General features: G+C 41.9%; 2 protein-coding genes across 2 annotated transcripts in view; both read left to right on the top strand.

Moving 5' to 3' along the window:
* Positions 1-2,304, top strand: part of TRPM1 (transient receptor potential cation channel subfamily M member 1) — a 90,964-nt gene extending 88,660 nt beyond the window's left edge. Inside the window, exon 28 of the mRNA XM_028122814.1 lies at positions 1,032-2,304. Within this exon, the coding sequence (XP_027978615.1) occupies positions 1,032-2,304 (1,273 nt within the window). The remainder of the gene's footprint in view (positions 1-1,031) is intronic.
* A 9,963-nt stretch (positions 2,305-12,267) lies between these two features.
* The window catches only part of MTMR10 (myotubularin related protein 10), a 50,083-nt gene continuing 48,892 nt past the window's right edge, over positions 12,268-13,458 (top strand). Inside the window, exons 1-2 of the mRNA XM_028122774.2 lie at positions 12,268-12,505; positions 13,092-13,152. Of these exons, the coding sequence (XP_027978575.1) occupies positions 12,446-12,505; positions 13,092-13,152 (121 nt within the window). The 5' untranslated portion in view covers positions 12,268-12,445. The remainder of the gene's footprint in view (positions 12,506-13,091; positions 13,153-13,458) is intronic.

Raw genomic sequence — 13,458 nt, 5'->3', positions numbered from 1 at the left:
CAAGAGTCAGACCCTCAACCAACTGAGCCACACCGGGTGCCCTAAATTCAACTTTTAGAAGGCAGTGCTAGGTCCTGGGCATACCTCACTGCCTCTTAGAGTTACATTTCACAAACCAGCTGAAAAAATTCATATTGTACATATTCTTGAAATATAAAACATAGTCTATACCAGCAGGTTTTAGTTCAGACATTATGGTTTCATAAGTTGTTGCCTGATCTTCTAGGAGTTAAAAATCTAACAGCAGATATTTATAATCTACCATGGTCTTTTTTTAAACACCCATTAAGGGAATATTAATTATTAAATATAATGAGCAATTTAAAGTTAGTGGTATTCTTCAGATAATTAAATGACCTTTTGTCCCTTAAGTAAACCGTCTGATAATCTGTACTTAATTACTAACAATTCGTCATTTGAATCCCCTGAACTTCAAATAAGGATTTTAATTAATTTTATCATCATAACAATTAATCGCTGACAGCGATAATCAAACCTCAAAAACCTAAGTGCTAGTATCTTCCTTTATTCTCAGAGGCAATGAGGTGTACCAGCTAAGAGAAAAAGCTGGAGCAAATGCTAGAATAGATTGTGTGCATTCAAATTGTACAGCCCCACTGCTTACCAGTCATGTGACTTTGGGCAAATTATTTACACGATGACTTGATTTCCTCATTAAAATGGGGATGATGATAATAGTGCTTATCTCATAAGGCTGTTGTGAGGATTAAATCAGCCTAGAATAGTACCTCAGTAAGTACTTATTAATGAATACATAAGACACTTGGAGTCATGAATGGTAAATAGTACACACTGTATGCATTAGTTAACTGTAATTCTATTACTTTCTAATACTCCTCACAGTCATTTTTAGTAGTTTGAAGTATGAAGTAGTACAAAGTTTGAAAACATGCCCAATGAGCTCCATGATTCTCAAAAGACCCGAAAATCACATAACAATAACATTATACTTTTGTTTTTAATATTTAGTTAATCTCAGCTTAATAAATCTATCCCTCTGTGTTCACCAGAGTTGAAAACATGTCAATGAGATTGGAAGAAATCAACGAAAGAGAAAATTTTATGAAAACTTCCCTGCAGACGGTTGACCTTCGACTTTCCCAGCTGGAGGAATTGTCTAACAGAATGGTGAATGCTCTTGAAAATCTCGCAGGAATTGACAAATCTGACCTGATACAGACACGGTCCCGAGCTTCTTCTGAATGTGATGCAACTTATCTTCTAAGACAAAGCAGTATCAATAGTGCCGATGGCTACAGCATGTATAGATACCATTTTAACGGAGAGGAGTTGCTCTATGAGGATGCTTCTCTCTCCATGCCACCAGGGACAGGATTCAGGAAAAAAGCCTGTTCCTTCCGAATGAAGGAAGAGAAGGAGTCAAAAATGCATCTGGTACCAGAGCGTCAGGGCAGTCTTCACCTTTTATCCAGCACTAGCCCACCAGCAACACCAGACTGCAGTGAACTTGCATTACACAGTGTCAAGAACTCTTCAGAGCTAACATTAGGTCCAGATATTGGGATTTCCGCCGAAGATGATGGAAGGCAGGCCGACTCTAAACGGGAAGAATCTGTTCCCCCAAGTGTAAATCAAACAGATACCATGCATGGACAGAACAAATCAGATTTTCAAAGCCCGCAGCTCACAGTGGAAACAACACAGATAGAAGGCACAATTTCCTATCCCCTGGAAGAAGCAAAGTTGACACGCTATCATCCTGATGAAACGTTCAGTGCTTTTAAAACAATGAAGTCCAGAAGTTTTGTATATTCCCGGGGACGAAAGCTGGTCAGTGGGGTTAACAATTGGAGCACAGAGTACAGTTCAATCATGGACCCAGCACGCCCCTCTACAGTTCAACAGTGGACGACAGAATGGAAATATCAAGTTCAAAAGATCACACGTTCTCGCAGTACCGACATTCCTTACATTGTGTCAGAAGCTGCAATGCAAGCCGAGCATAAAGAGCAATTCGCAGACACTGAAGATGAAAACTGTGTGTCTGAAAGAGTCCCTCAGATCTCTCGTTTATCTCTAGCTGTCACTGACAGAACTGAAAAGGAAAATTTACTGTCTGTGAAACCAGACCAAACTCTGGGATTCCCATCTTTAAGGTCAAAAAGTTTACACGGCCATCCTAGGAAAGCTAAAGCCAGTCAGGACAAACTAGACAGACCTGGACATGCCGGCAGCATAAGTAACTTAGCAGTTGTGTCTGGGATTACAACAGAAGAACAGAAGGCCAGGCAAGAGAAAACTTCCACAGAAACTCCAAGTTGACATGTTCTGTTTCTTTGACTTTTAAATCAAAACCATTGATGAATTCCATCTTGGTCATCTAAATATCATCAATTTCTGAAAACATTTCCATGAAAAATGTTTGGCAATTTGGACTTAAGATTTAAAATTGAATGCATTAAATGTAAAGTAATATTTTGCTAGCATATGTTAGGAAACTTAGGTTTTATTTAGTTGGAGTAGGATCAGATGAAAGTGACAGTACTCCAGTTGAAATAAATCGCTTAATCAGTAAATGATTCTACAATCTCTTTATTTCTCTTTATTTCTGCCAGGTAGTCTAAGAAATGCCTTTGGGTGCCACCAATAGGTTACTAAAGGAGTAAACAGCTATGTAAAAAGAGAAATTAAAGAGAAAGCAAACATGAAAAAAAGAAGGGGGAGAAGAAAAACAAAATTGTGAGGTGCAAGAAGTAAGGAGTGGAAAGGAACCATCAGCATCATATTTTTTATGGGTTTTTGTTTTCTGTTTCAGTGTTTTTTGTTTTATAATTACACAGAGGAAACAAAAATACATGATTATATCAAAGATAACCCTGTAATAGTTTAGGGGGACCAGGAGTTTTGTTAATGTGTAAAAATAATGTATCCAATGTGCATTTTCCTGTTGTCATTGAGTCCTTGACTGCAAACACAAATAAATTGTCCCTCTGCCTATTCAATGGTTTGTGCAAAGCTGTGCCTAGGCCTGAAAGATACATCATCAAGGTGGAATTGTTGAGAATAGAGGAGATCATTCATGGCTGAGAATACAAGGTGTTATGCTTCAACTTGTAAGTTCAAAAACCCATCAGATGGCTGAGCCCCCCATGCTCAGGTCAGGGGCCACTCTCTAGACCCCCTAATGTCACCCTACCATCACTACTCTTGACTATACAAACAGGGGCAGAGAGGGGCAGAAAGGGACCTTCTCTGGCTAGTGCAGAGGCCACCAACTCTCATAGAGGTTAAGAGTTGGATCCTGGGCCCTTAACCATCTCTCAACAACATCTCTTGGGAGGACACAAGGGTCTCTGGAGCACATAGAGAAGGCCAGCCTCATGCCTGGAGTTACATGCCGACTGCTACTCTACTGAAGTGCCTCATGGGGGGACGCGGGTCAGACAGAAATGGGAATAATCACAAAATAACCACTACACCCACTCTAATGTGAGACCCAGACTGTCACATTGTCATAAACTGGCAAGGGAAGAGAGAGAGAGAGAGATTCACTGTAGTTATGTTATAAAGATAGTGATCAGAGATAGTTAACAACTAAATGAGACTAAAGTTTTGGTTTTTTTTAAGATTTTATTTATTCATTTGAGACACAGAGATACAGAGAGAGAGAGAGAGAGAGAGAGAGCACGAGCAGGGGGAGAGGCAGAAGGTGAGGGAGAAGCAGACTTCCCGCTGAGCAGGGAGCCCTACAAGGGGCTCAATCCCAGGACCCCGGGGCCCGAGCCGAAGGCAGATGCTCAACCATCTGAGCCACCCAGGCACCCCAGACTGAAGTTTTTAATAATCAGGTCCGAATCCCTGAACTGGGTTGAATTTATCAAAGAGCGCTGAATAACTTTGCGTGGATGATGGGGCTTTGAAATATAAGAAATGATAATATTTATTTAATAAATAAAGCTACTACTACATTGAGACTGTTTACTCAATCCCGCTATGTGTGTTATTTTACCCAATGCTTAACCCATTACATTTTACCTCATTGCTAAATCTTTCCTTTTGGTGCCAAGAAACCTTTCAGCACTTTGCCACATTCTAGGAAAAAAGTTTTCTCAGAATAAGCTGGAGAACCTATGACTGCTCAACAGAGTGGGTGTGAAGGAGGCAAAGCTTATCTTTGGAACTCCCACCTCGGCATTCCACAGCTTCCCCGCTCCCTTTCTGAGGTCTCTCCCACCCTGCCATGGGGCCAAGTCCATTTCCGTGTCTCATGAGATTTGTGACATCTGCCTCCTGTAGAGGTGTTGGCTGAAAGGGATGTGATATTCAGACCCAAGGAAATACATTCTAATGGTGGAATTTCAGAACCTGTGGCAGGGACCTTTCCTGCACACCTGAAATCATACTATATGACTATGCACTCTACCATCTCAATACAGCTCAAATATTGAGGGCCTATTATGTAGGACTTGTGATATTATTATCACTGTCATTCTAAGTTTGCTAAATATGGGGCCCTACGTGTTAGGAACAAATATCCAATCTGATCAAATCTAGTGATATCTAACACAATTAAAACAGGAACACTGTGTATGTTCAAAGCATTTAATACAAAGTCGTCTTAGTAGGGGCGCCTGGGATAGCTCAGTCGGTTAAGCACCTGCCTTCAGCTCAGGTCATGATCCCGGGTCCTGGGTTTGAGCCCTGCATTGGGCACCTTGTTCAACAGGTAGTCTGCTTCTTTCCCTCCCTCTCCCTGCTCATGCTTTCTCTCTTGTTCTCTCTCTCTCTCAAATAAATAAAATTTTAATAAATTGTCTTAGTAAATAAATTATAAGCATATTTCCTGTTCTATGTAAAACACAGTAAGAAACATACTAAGAAGGCTTTATTCTTATATCCAGTAAATTCTGGCACACATAAATGTTATGATAGTTGTATAAGCTGAAAGTAAGCTCATTTTTTCACTTTGATCAAGAGGAATTAAGAACTGAACTCATTATTAAAGTGGCTTTCTCCTTTGAAACTATACGATTGTTTATTTTCTGAATATATATTGCATCACCTTGAGGTTCCTATAGGCTTACACAATTTAGGTTTCAAAATTTTAAAATTTAACTCTTAGCATTGTCCTAGAGTTATTTCATATCAAAAAATGCGTTTTGGGGGCACCTGGCTGGCTCAGTCGATAAAGCATGAAACTCTTGATCACAAGTTCATGAGTTCAAGCCCCACATTGGGCGTAGTTTACATTTAAAAAAAAGTTTAAAAAATGTATTTTAGGGACACTGGAGTGGCTCAGTCAGTTAAGCGTCTGCCTTTGGCTCGGGTCATGATTCCAGGGTCCTGGGATCGAGCTTTGCATTAGGCTCCCTGCTCAGTGGGGAGTCTGTTTCTCCCTCTGCCCCCCTCCCTCTCTCTCTCTATACTCTCTATATATACTCTCTTTATACTCTCTATACTCTCTCACTTTTTCTCTCTCTCTCAAATAAATTTTTAAAAAATAAAATCTTTTAAAAAATGCATTTTGCTGGATATATATTGGAAATAAAGACAGATGAAGTGATCACCCTATCTCCAACATAAAAAAGACTATTTTAGAGAAGTTTTTATTATAAAGGACAGAGAAAATCACACAAAACAAATATATGACTTAATTATTTTAAGATGAACATCTTTATAGCCACCACCCATATTAATAGAATTTCCAGCTACCCCAGAAGTTTTAGAAGTTCCAATCTCAATCACCTTCCTCCCCACAAAAGTGACCACTATCTATTTACAGTAGTCATTTCCTTGTTGTAAAAAAAATGACTCTGAACCTAGATGGTTTGAAACACTTATGTTATTATGCTCATGGATGTTGTGGGTCAGGAATTCAGACAAGGCACAGAGGAATGCCCCTGATTTGTAGTATTTGCTGATTTCTATGGGGTAAATACTCCTCCCAAGACCAACTGCAAAGTACACGTGACATCACTGAATGCGGAGTTGGGAGAAGATGTTGACAACTGGCTCCTGCAAGCCAGTACAAATGGGCTACAGCACACCACTGTCTTTATTTCATGGTGTTTGAGCTGAGAAGACTCAGTGTCTGGAGGTGATTCAACAGCTGGAGGCTGACGTCATCTAGAAGCATCTTCCCTCACATGTCTGGGAGTGGATCCTGTCTGTCAGCTGTGATCTGAACGTCAGATCACAGCTCAGATAATCCTCAGCTAGGACTATCCACCAGAGGACCCAGGCATGGTCTCTGCATGTGGCCTGCGCTTTCTCCCAGCACGGCAGCCTCCTAGAAATCAGATTTCTTACACAGTAAGTAGTTCAGGGCTCCAAAAGTGAGTGTCCCAGTGAGCAAGGAGGAAATGTCATTGCTTTTTATAACTTAGTCTCAGAAGTCATGCAGAGTCACTTCCATTGCATTCTCTTGGTTACAGGTGAGTCACTAAGGCTAGTCCAGATTCAAGGAGAGGGAGGAGTGTTTAGAATTTTGCAGACATGGAGCGTCTGCGTGGTGTAGTCAGTTAAGCATCTCTTGGTTTCGGTTCAGGTCATGATCTCAGGGTCACAGGATTGAGCCCTATGTCTGGCTCTGTGCTCAACGCGAAGTCTGCTTGAGATTCTCTCTGCCTCTCCCCCTCCCACCACACTTTCTCTCACAAATAAATAAATCTTTAAAATAAAATAAAATGAAATTCGGCAGACATGTTTTAAAATCACCACACTTGCATTTCATTATAGCTTCATCACCTGAATGTCCTTTAGCACTATAATTGAGCTTTGCTCTCTATTTCTTTCTTTCTTTTTTTTTTTTTTTTTACTTACTGACTCTCATTCCTTTCTCTTATATCTATCTGTTGAAGAACATGGGCCATTTGTCTTGCACAGTTTCCCACAATCTGATTTTTACTAGTTGAATATTCATGCAGTTTGACATGTTTCACTGTTTCTGCAAGTTGGCAGAATTTAGAGACTCAGGCTTGGATTCAATTTTTTTAGCAAGGCTATTTGGGTGGTGTTGCTTCCTTTCTCATGAGGCACATATGTCTATTTGCCTCTCTTTTTGGGATGTCTGTAGCTGTTGATACTGCTTGATAGTATGAACTAAAGTTTCTTAATTCATAGGAAGCTGAAAATCATAATAATCTACCCTATGATTTCTTTTTCCTTTATTAGAATACTTCATAAAGAAATGATTCCTTTCACCTGCTATTTGGTTTCATAGTAGTATAGTTCACACCATAAGCAAGGACAATGATTGACTTTTCCCATTTATTTGCCAGTTTTTAGGATATTGAATTGGTTCCCTATCATCCTCTAATGGTGACCAACAGATTGAAATATATGTATATATACATACTTATGCCCTCATTACCTCATGGATTTTTAACATATGGATATGTTTCAATTCCTTGCAATTACCATATTCTCACATTTTTTTCCCTTGAGTATATTAAATATGTTGCTCCATTTTCTTCTGGCATAAAGCATTGCTGCCAAAAAGTCTGAGGATAATCTAATTCTCCTTCATCTAAGTCACTTGCTCTTTTTGTCTAGATACCCAAAGAAATTTGCATTATTTTCTCTTTAAAGTCTAGTATTTTTACAAGAATGTGTCTTAATGTTGATAATTCTAGGTCAATTTTCTCAGGTGCAATGTGTTCTCTCAATACCTAGATGCAAACATATATATTTTTTTATTTCAAGAAGGCTTTCTTGAAGTCTAGTTTGTAGTATTTGTTTTCTTATCCCTGCCTCCTTTTTCCCCCCCCGCCGGGACTCCTATTACCGGAATGCTGGGTCTCCTTTGCCTAGCTTCAATATTTGCCATTTTCTCTCTGATTTTTTTTAAACCTCTCTTCATTGATTTTTAAAATCTTCCTCCTCTTCATCTTAAAGCATAATCAAATGCATTTACTAACCTTGGGTTTCTTTTAGTTTAGTCTTCATTTCCGAAGTAATTTTTTTCTTATTTCGATTTCTATTCTGAGTTTGTTCATTTCATTTTGATTGTTTCTAACTCTGATTTATATAGTTCGTTCATGTCTCATATCATTTTCTTAGTGTCTTTAAGTAGTGGGCACGTCTTTCTGCCGTGCTTTTATTGTCTGTAGAAGTGCTATTCGGTTCTTATTCTCTTTTTCACTACAGGAGTCTTCTATGGGATTTGACTTCCATACTTTCTTGTTGCTTGTGTATATGTGAAGTGGGTTTTCTTGAACTTTTTGAAGGAGGCAGTTTTCAGGATAGCTTTTCTCACTTCACAGAGAACATTTTTCTGTTTTTATAGTGCGGTATTAACATTTTTAAAAGTCAGCTTACTTTCAGAGACTTTCTGGTCCTATTTTTTTTTTTTTCTGGACCTTCTCTTTCCTTTGTCTCTATCTGGTTCAAATTTGTTTCCCTGCCCATAAGTCTGTCCTCAATGTGGGCCCCTTTCCTAAGGAAGCCTTGGTAGGTCAATTTCAAGAGTTCCTATGGTTCTATTGCTCCAATCTCCTCAGACCTTACCGTTGAGTCCCTCGCACTCTGATGACCTTGAAGATAACAAACACCCTTTCCTATTTCAGCGGCTCTTCTCAACTTGACTGTCCGGGCCTTCTGGTGAATACCTTCTGACTATTTTGGAATTTTCCAGATGCCTCACTGATTCCCTTTGCTGATACCATAAAGATCTTGTGACGGCTATTGCTTTGTCCTCACTTGCCTGTCCTGGCGATCATGGGGATACCATTTCACTTAGGCTTGTTGTCAACGTCATCCATGGGTTTTGGTTTTGCTTTAGAACTGCTTTGCCTGTTTTTATGTGGAGCAAACAATAATGCTGCTGCTGTCATTTTCCCAGAATCTCCTCTCAAGAAACAGATTTTTTGTTGTTGTTGTCGTTTTTGGTTTTGGTTTTAAACAAATTACTTAATAGTCATCTTAAAGGTCCACATACCCAGGCAATGGCATAGTTTTGTAGTGTGCTTAACCATGTCTTACCTTTCCCACTGCTTCCACCATTAGCTTCTTTTATCTGGACTATTCTAGTAGCTCCCAACTAGTCTCCCGGCTTCTACCGTGCAGTACCTCTACAGCAGTAGAAGTGATTTTAAAGTATCAGCCAGATCATGTCACTCTCAGCTCAAAATATTGCAAAAGCTTTTCTGAACTTTCAGGCCCTCTGAGATCTGGCCTGTTCTTTCTCTCCGACTTTCTCTCCCAGTGGCTCAGGTTGCTTCAGCCAGCTGCATTGGCCTCAAACACACCAGGCAGGCTTTCACCTCAGGGCATTTGCACTTCCATCCCCTCTGTTCCCAAGCTTTTCCTTCTGCTTTCCACCTGGCTTGCTCCCTCACTACTTTGGTCTCTGCTCAAATGTCATCTTATCAGAAAGGCCTTCCATGACCTCCCCTCCCATCACAAAATGGAACTCTCATCCTCTTCCCATGTTTTATTTTTCTTCATGGCTCTTTCTACCATCCGACCCGTTATATATTCATTTTTTATGTATCGTTCTACCCATAATGCCATGAAAGTAGGAACTTTTTCTTCTTGGCAACTTGAACAGGTTTTTTTTTTTAGCACAAAGGTAGCACTTGATACAAATTTGGTAACTGAATGAATAATATAAAATACCTACCACCTAACAGGTATTCAAGAAATGTTTGCACTTTTTTTTCTTCATAGGGGAAAGGAAGGGATCTGTAGGGAATACCACTATCTGCCATGATAGAACCAATAATGGAACAGAGTGAGAAAAATAAGAGAACAAAATAGTGGCATTAAAGCCCAAAGAAGGGGTAGTCAAAGTATCAAGGAGGTCAGAGCTGAATAGAGGCTATAAGACTGGTGCTATAGACTGCACTGTATCCTCCCAAAATTCATATTTTGAAGCCTGACCCCAATGTGACTACATTTGGAGATCCTTTAGGAGGTAATTAAGTTTAAGGGAGATAGATAATGATAAGGGTGGGATCCTGATCCAACAGGATCAGTGCCCTTAAAAGAAGAGATACCAGAGCACATGTGCTCACTGTCTCTCTCTCTCTCTCCCTCTCTCCTTCTCCCACCCTCAGGCCTACGAAAACACAGCCACCATTGGCAAGCAAGTCAAAGAGCTCTTAGGAGAAACCCATCTTGTCTCTACCTTGATCTTGGACTTCCCATCCTCTAGAACTCTGAGAAATAAATTTCTGTTGTTTAAGCATAGAGTCTGTAATATTTTGTTATGGCAGCCCAAGCCGACTAATACAATTAGGTATCTGAAAAGGTCATAAAATTTAGCATTAGCTTAATAAGAAATCTGGAAATCAAAGTTTTTCTACTTGTCAATTGTAGGGTCACATCTTAGAATTGTAGATCCTAAGAAAACCAATATGACAAAATTTAAATCACAAAGTCACTTAAGTATAAAGGAAAGCCCATATATTGCTTGAAGAATATTTGTGGGAAAAAAAATCCATTTTCCCCCAGTTTTGAGATATAATTGACATATACCTCTGTATAAGTTTAAGGTGTACAGCATAATGGTTTGAATTACATATACTGTGAAATGATTACTGCAATAGGTCTAGGTAGCATTCATCAACTTACACAGACACAATAAAGAGAAAGCAAAGAGAAAACTTTTTTCTGGTGATGAGAACTCATAGGATTTACTCTCTTAACAGCTTTCCTATCTATCATACGGCTGTATTAACCATACATTACACCACGCTATACATCTCTAACATTTATGTATCTTGTAACCAGAAGTTTGTACCTTTTGACCACCTTCCTCCAATTTCCACCTCTGGTAACCACAGATCTGATCTTTTTTGCATGACTTTTTTTTTTTTTTAATCCATTTAAGGAAGAAAAGTCACAGACTATTCATAAAAATTAAAAAAAATATATGTTCACAAGTGTTTTTAACACCTAAAACCACATGACCTTAGCATTTTAAAGTACAATTGTGGTTCCTGAGCAAATGAAATCATGTGTTACCCAAATTAACAACAAAGATCAGTAGGGTTCTGAATCCAGGATAAGTTATTTTCAGAGAAAAAGCAAACTTTTGAATCTTAAAATTTAATGTTTCAATTAGCAATACTTGTCAGTATGATTGTGATTCATGACCACACTGCAGCTTCCTTGTGACATTAGTTACAAAATGCTGGATTAGGGTTTTATTCTTCAAAGCGAAGAAGAATCAAGCCTCAACTAATAGACTCACCAAAATGATAGATACATCACTGGCCCCTTTCCACCAAAGGCTGCTCCAGTTTAGAGTTAAGAAATGCCCTGTGCTCGATATGCTGAAATTCATCTGTTCTTTACAATTAATGGGTGGATTATTTGCCCCATAGCCTATTGAAGGCCCCCACACTGTTAGTGCCTCACTCTCACTGGGCTTTTGATCATTTTTCTGCTCACTAGTATCTTTACATGCGAGGATGGGCAAGAAAAGAAAGGGAGGTAACTTGCTTAATGTCTTTTTCCACATTAAATTTTAATAAGGAGGGTAAAAGTTAGTAAACTAAATTGAGGAGTCTGGATTGCCTGCCGATATCATCTGCCGAGAGTCCCCAGGCCCGCGCATCCCACGGAAATCAGCAGTCGGCTCAGCTGGTAGGACATCCCAGCCTCAAAGCTTTGGGCAAAGGCAACAGACGGGATGATGGAAGAAAATCTTCCCCAGTTGTGGGGCCTTTGAGCTTTATCACATGCGGTACAGACCGCGCTGGACGTTTGATCCTGGTCACTGCTGGCATTACCAGTCCACTTTCCCGGTGCGGGTCCCTCACACGCTGGATGCACAGTGTGACTGAGTCCGGGGCCCCAGAGGCCCCTTCCCCAGTGTCCCGGGCTCCTCCAGACGACTTAAAAACCACAATGGTCACGCGAGCTGGGTGACAAACGAGCAGCTGCGCAGAGAGCTGTCCCGGGAAAGGAGAGCACGGAGCAGCCAAAAAAGAGAGGGATCAGAGTCAAGGTGGCCGGCCCCCTCCAGCCTCAGCCATGACCCCCGCGGGCCGCCGTAGGTCCCCGTGAGCCGCCGTGAGCCCTGCGGGCCGCCGTAGGACCGCCGTCCCTAGGCTGCGCTCTCAAGATGGCTGCCGAGCCCCACTCCCCCCGGCGCCCTCGCTGAGGTCCCGGCAGCAGGCGAGCGGGGCGAGCCTTGCCTTCCGGCACCAGCGCGGCCTAGAGGCCGGCCGCCGGCCCCGCACGCACCGTCTCTCGGGGCGGGGCGCCGGGCCCCTTCCGGGGATGGGCCCCGGCACCCGAGTCGACCCGACTTTGCCCCGGCTCCTCCCCGCTCGGGCGGGCGCTCCGCCGTGTCCCCGCCCGTCAGTCCGCCCGGCCCGGCTGGCCGCAGACGGGGCTTGGGCGGCCGCACGGGCAGCTCCGAACCCCCGGGCATCGGGGGGCATCGGCGCTACTGCTGACCGGCGGCCGGTCCCGGGTTGCGACCCGGCCAGAGCGAAAAGGCGGCGACACCATGTTCTCCCTCAAGCCTCCCAGACCCACCTTCAGGTCCTACCTCCTGCCGCCGCCCCAGGTAAACAACCCCCGCCCCGCGAGCGCCCCTCTCCTTGGCGCTTCCTGGGAGCCGCCGGGCCGACCCCCGGGAGGCTCCCCCGGTCTCCCTGTTCCCAGCCGCGCGATTGCCGGAGCCCCGACGCCGGGAAGAGCGCCTTCTCGGGAGCCCCCACTGGCTCGGTGGAAACTTGTAAAACTTCGCCGCAGCCATTCTCAGCCCGGAGACCTGTGAGCCGTAGTTGTGCCGTGTGATGAGACTCAAGGGAGTGTTTGGAGTTGGATTTATTTAGTCCTTCGCCTGGCAGTTGTCCGCACTGTGGCCGCCGGCACGATTGCATCGCTTGTGGGCATCTGGTGGAAGAGGTTACCTGTCATAAATGTGAACACCTGGAAGCGGCACAGGCCGTTTTAATATTTTTGTCAGACTCCCAATTGATAATGAAGAGGTCTTTAAAAGATCTGGTAAAACATGTGAAAGATTTTAAGGGGGCGGGGGAAATATGTGTCTGTTGCATGTGTCATCACTTAGAAAACAAAAGTTGCTTTCGTATATCTCACGGGGAGGAAAAGTTTTGATCTTGATTTATTTTGCTAATGTATTTCAGACTGACGATAAGATTAATTCGGAACCGAAGATTAAAAAACTGGAGCCAGTCCTTTTGCCAGGTAAACATCAGAGTTTCAACAGATACTTTAGGAATGTGTTTTGGTCCAAGATTATTCTACCAACTAGTACTATGTGGCTAACTTCTCCCTTGTATTTACGTTAAACTTTATCTGGTTAAAAGTCTAACGACTGAGATGACAGAAAAACTTGGTTAGAACTAAACAACAGCAACAAAAAGTAGTGATTAATTTAGTGTTTGTCCTTGAAAATGTAAGCACCCTAGAAAGCTCTCAAGAATATCACTACCTCATTTCTTTTTTTGTCTCCTGAAATGTTCATTTTTGAAGCAATCATTAATTGGTTAG

This window comes from Eumetopias jubatus, unplaced genomic scaffold (genome assembly GCF_037043125.1).
Source record: "Eumetopias jubatus isolate StellerSeaLion01/CBP00866 unplaced genomic scaffold, mEumJub1_p1.0 scaffold_7, whole genome shotgun sequence".
Classification (NCBI taxonomy): Eukaryota; Metazoa; Chordata; class Mammalia; order Carnivora; family Otariidae; genus Eumetopias; species Eumetopias jubatus.
Note: the sequence above shows the minus strand (reverse complement) of the source record. Positions and strands in the feature narration are given on the sequence as shown.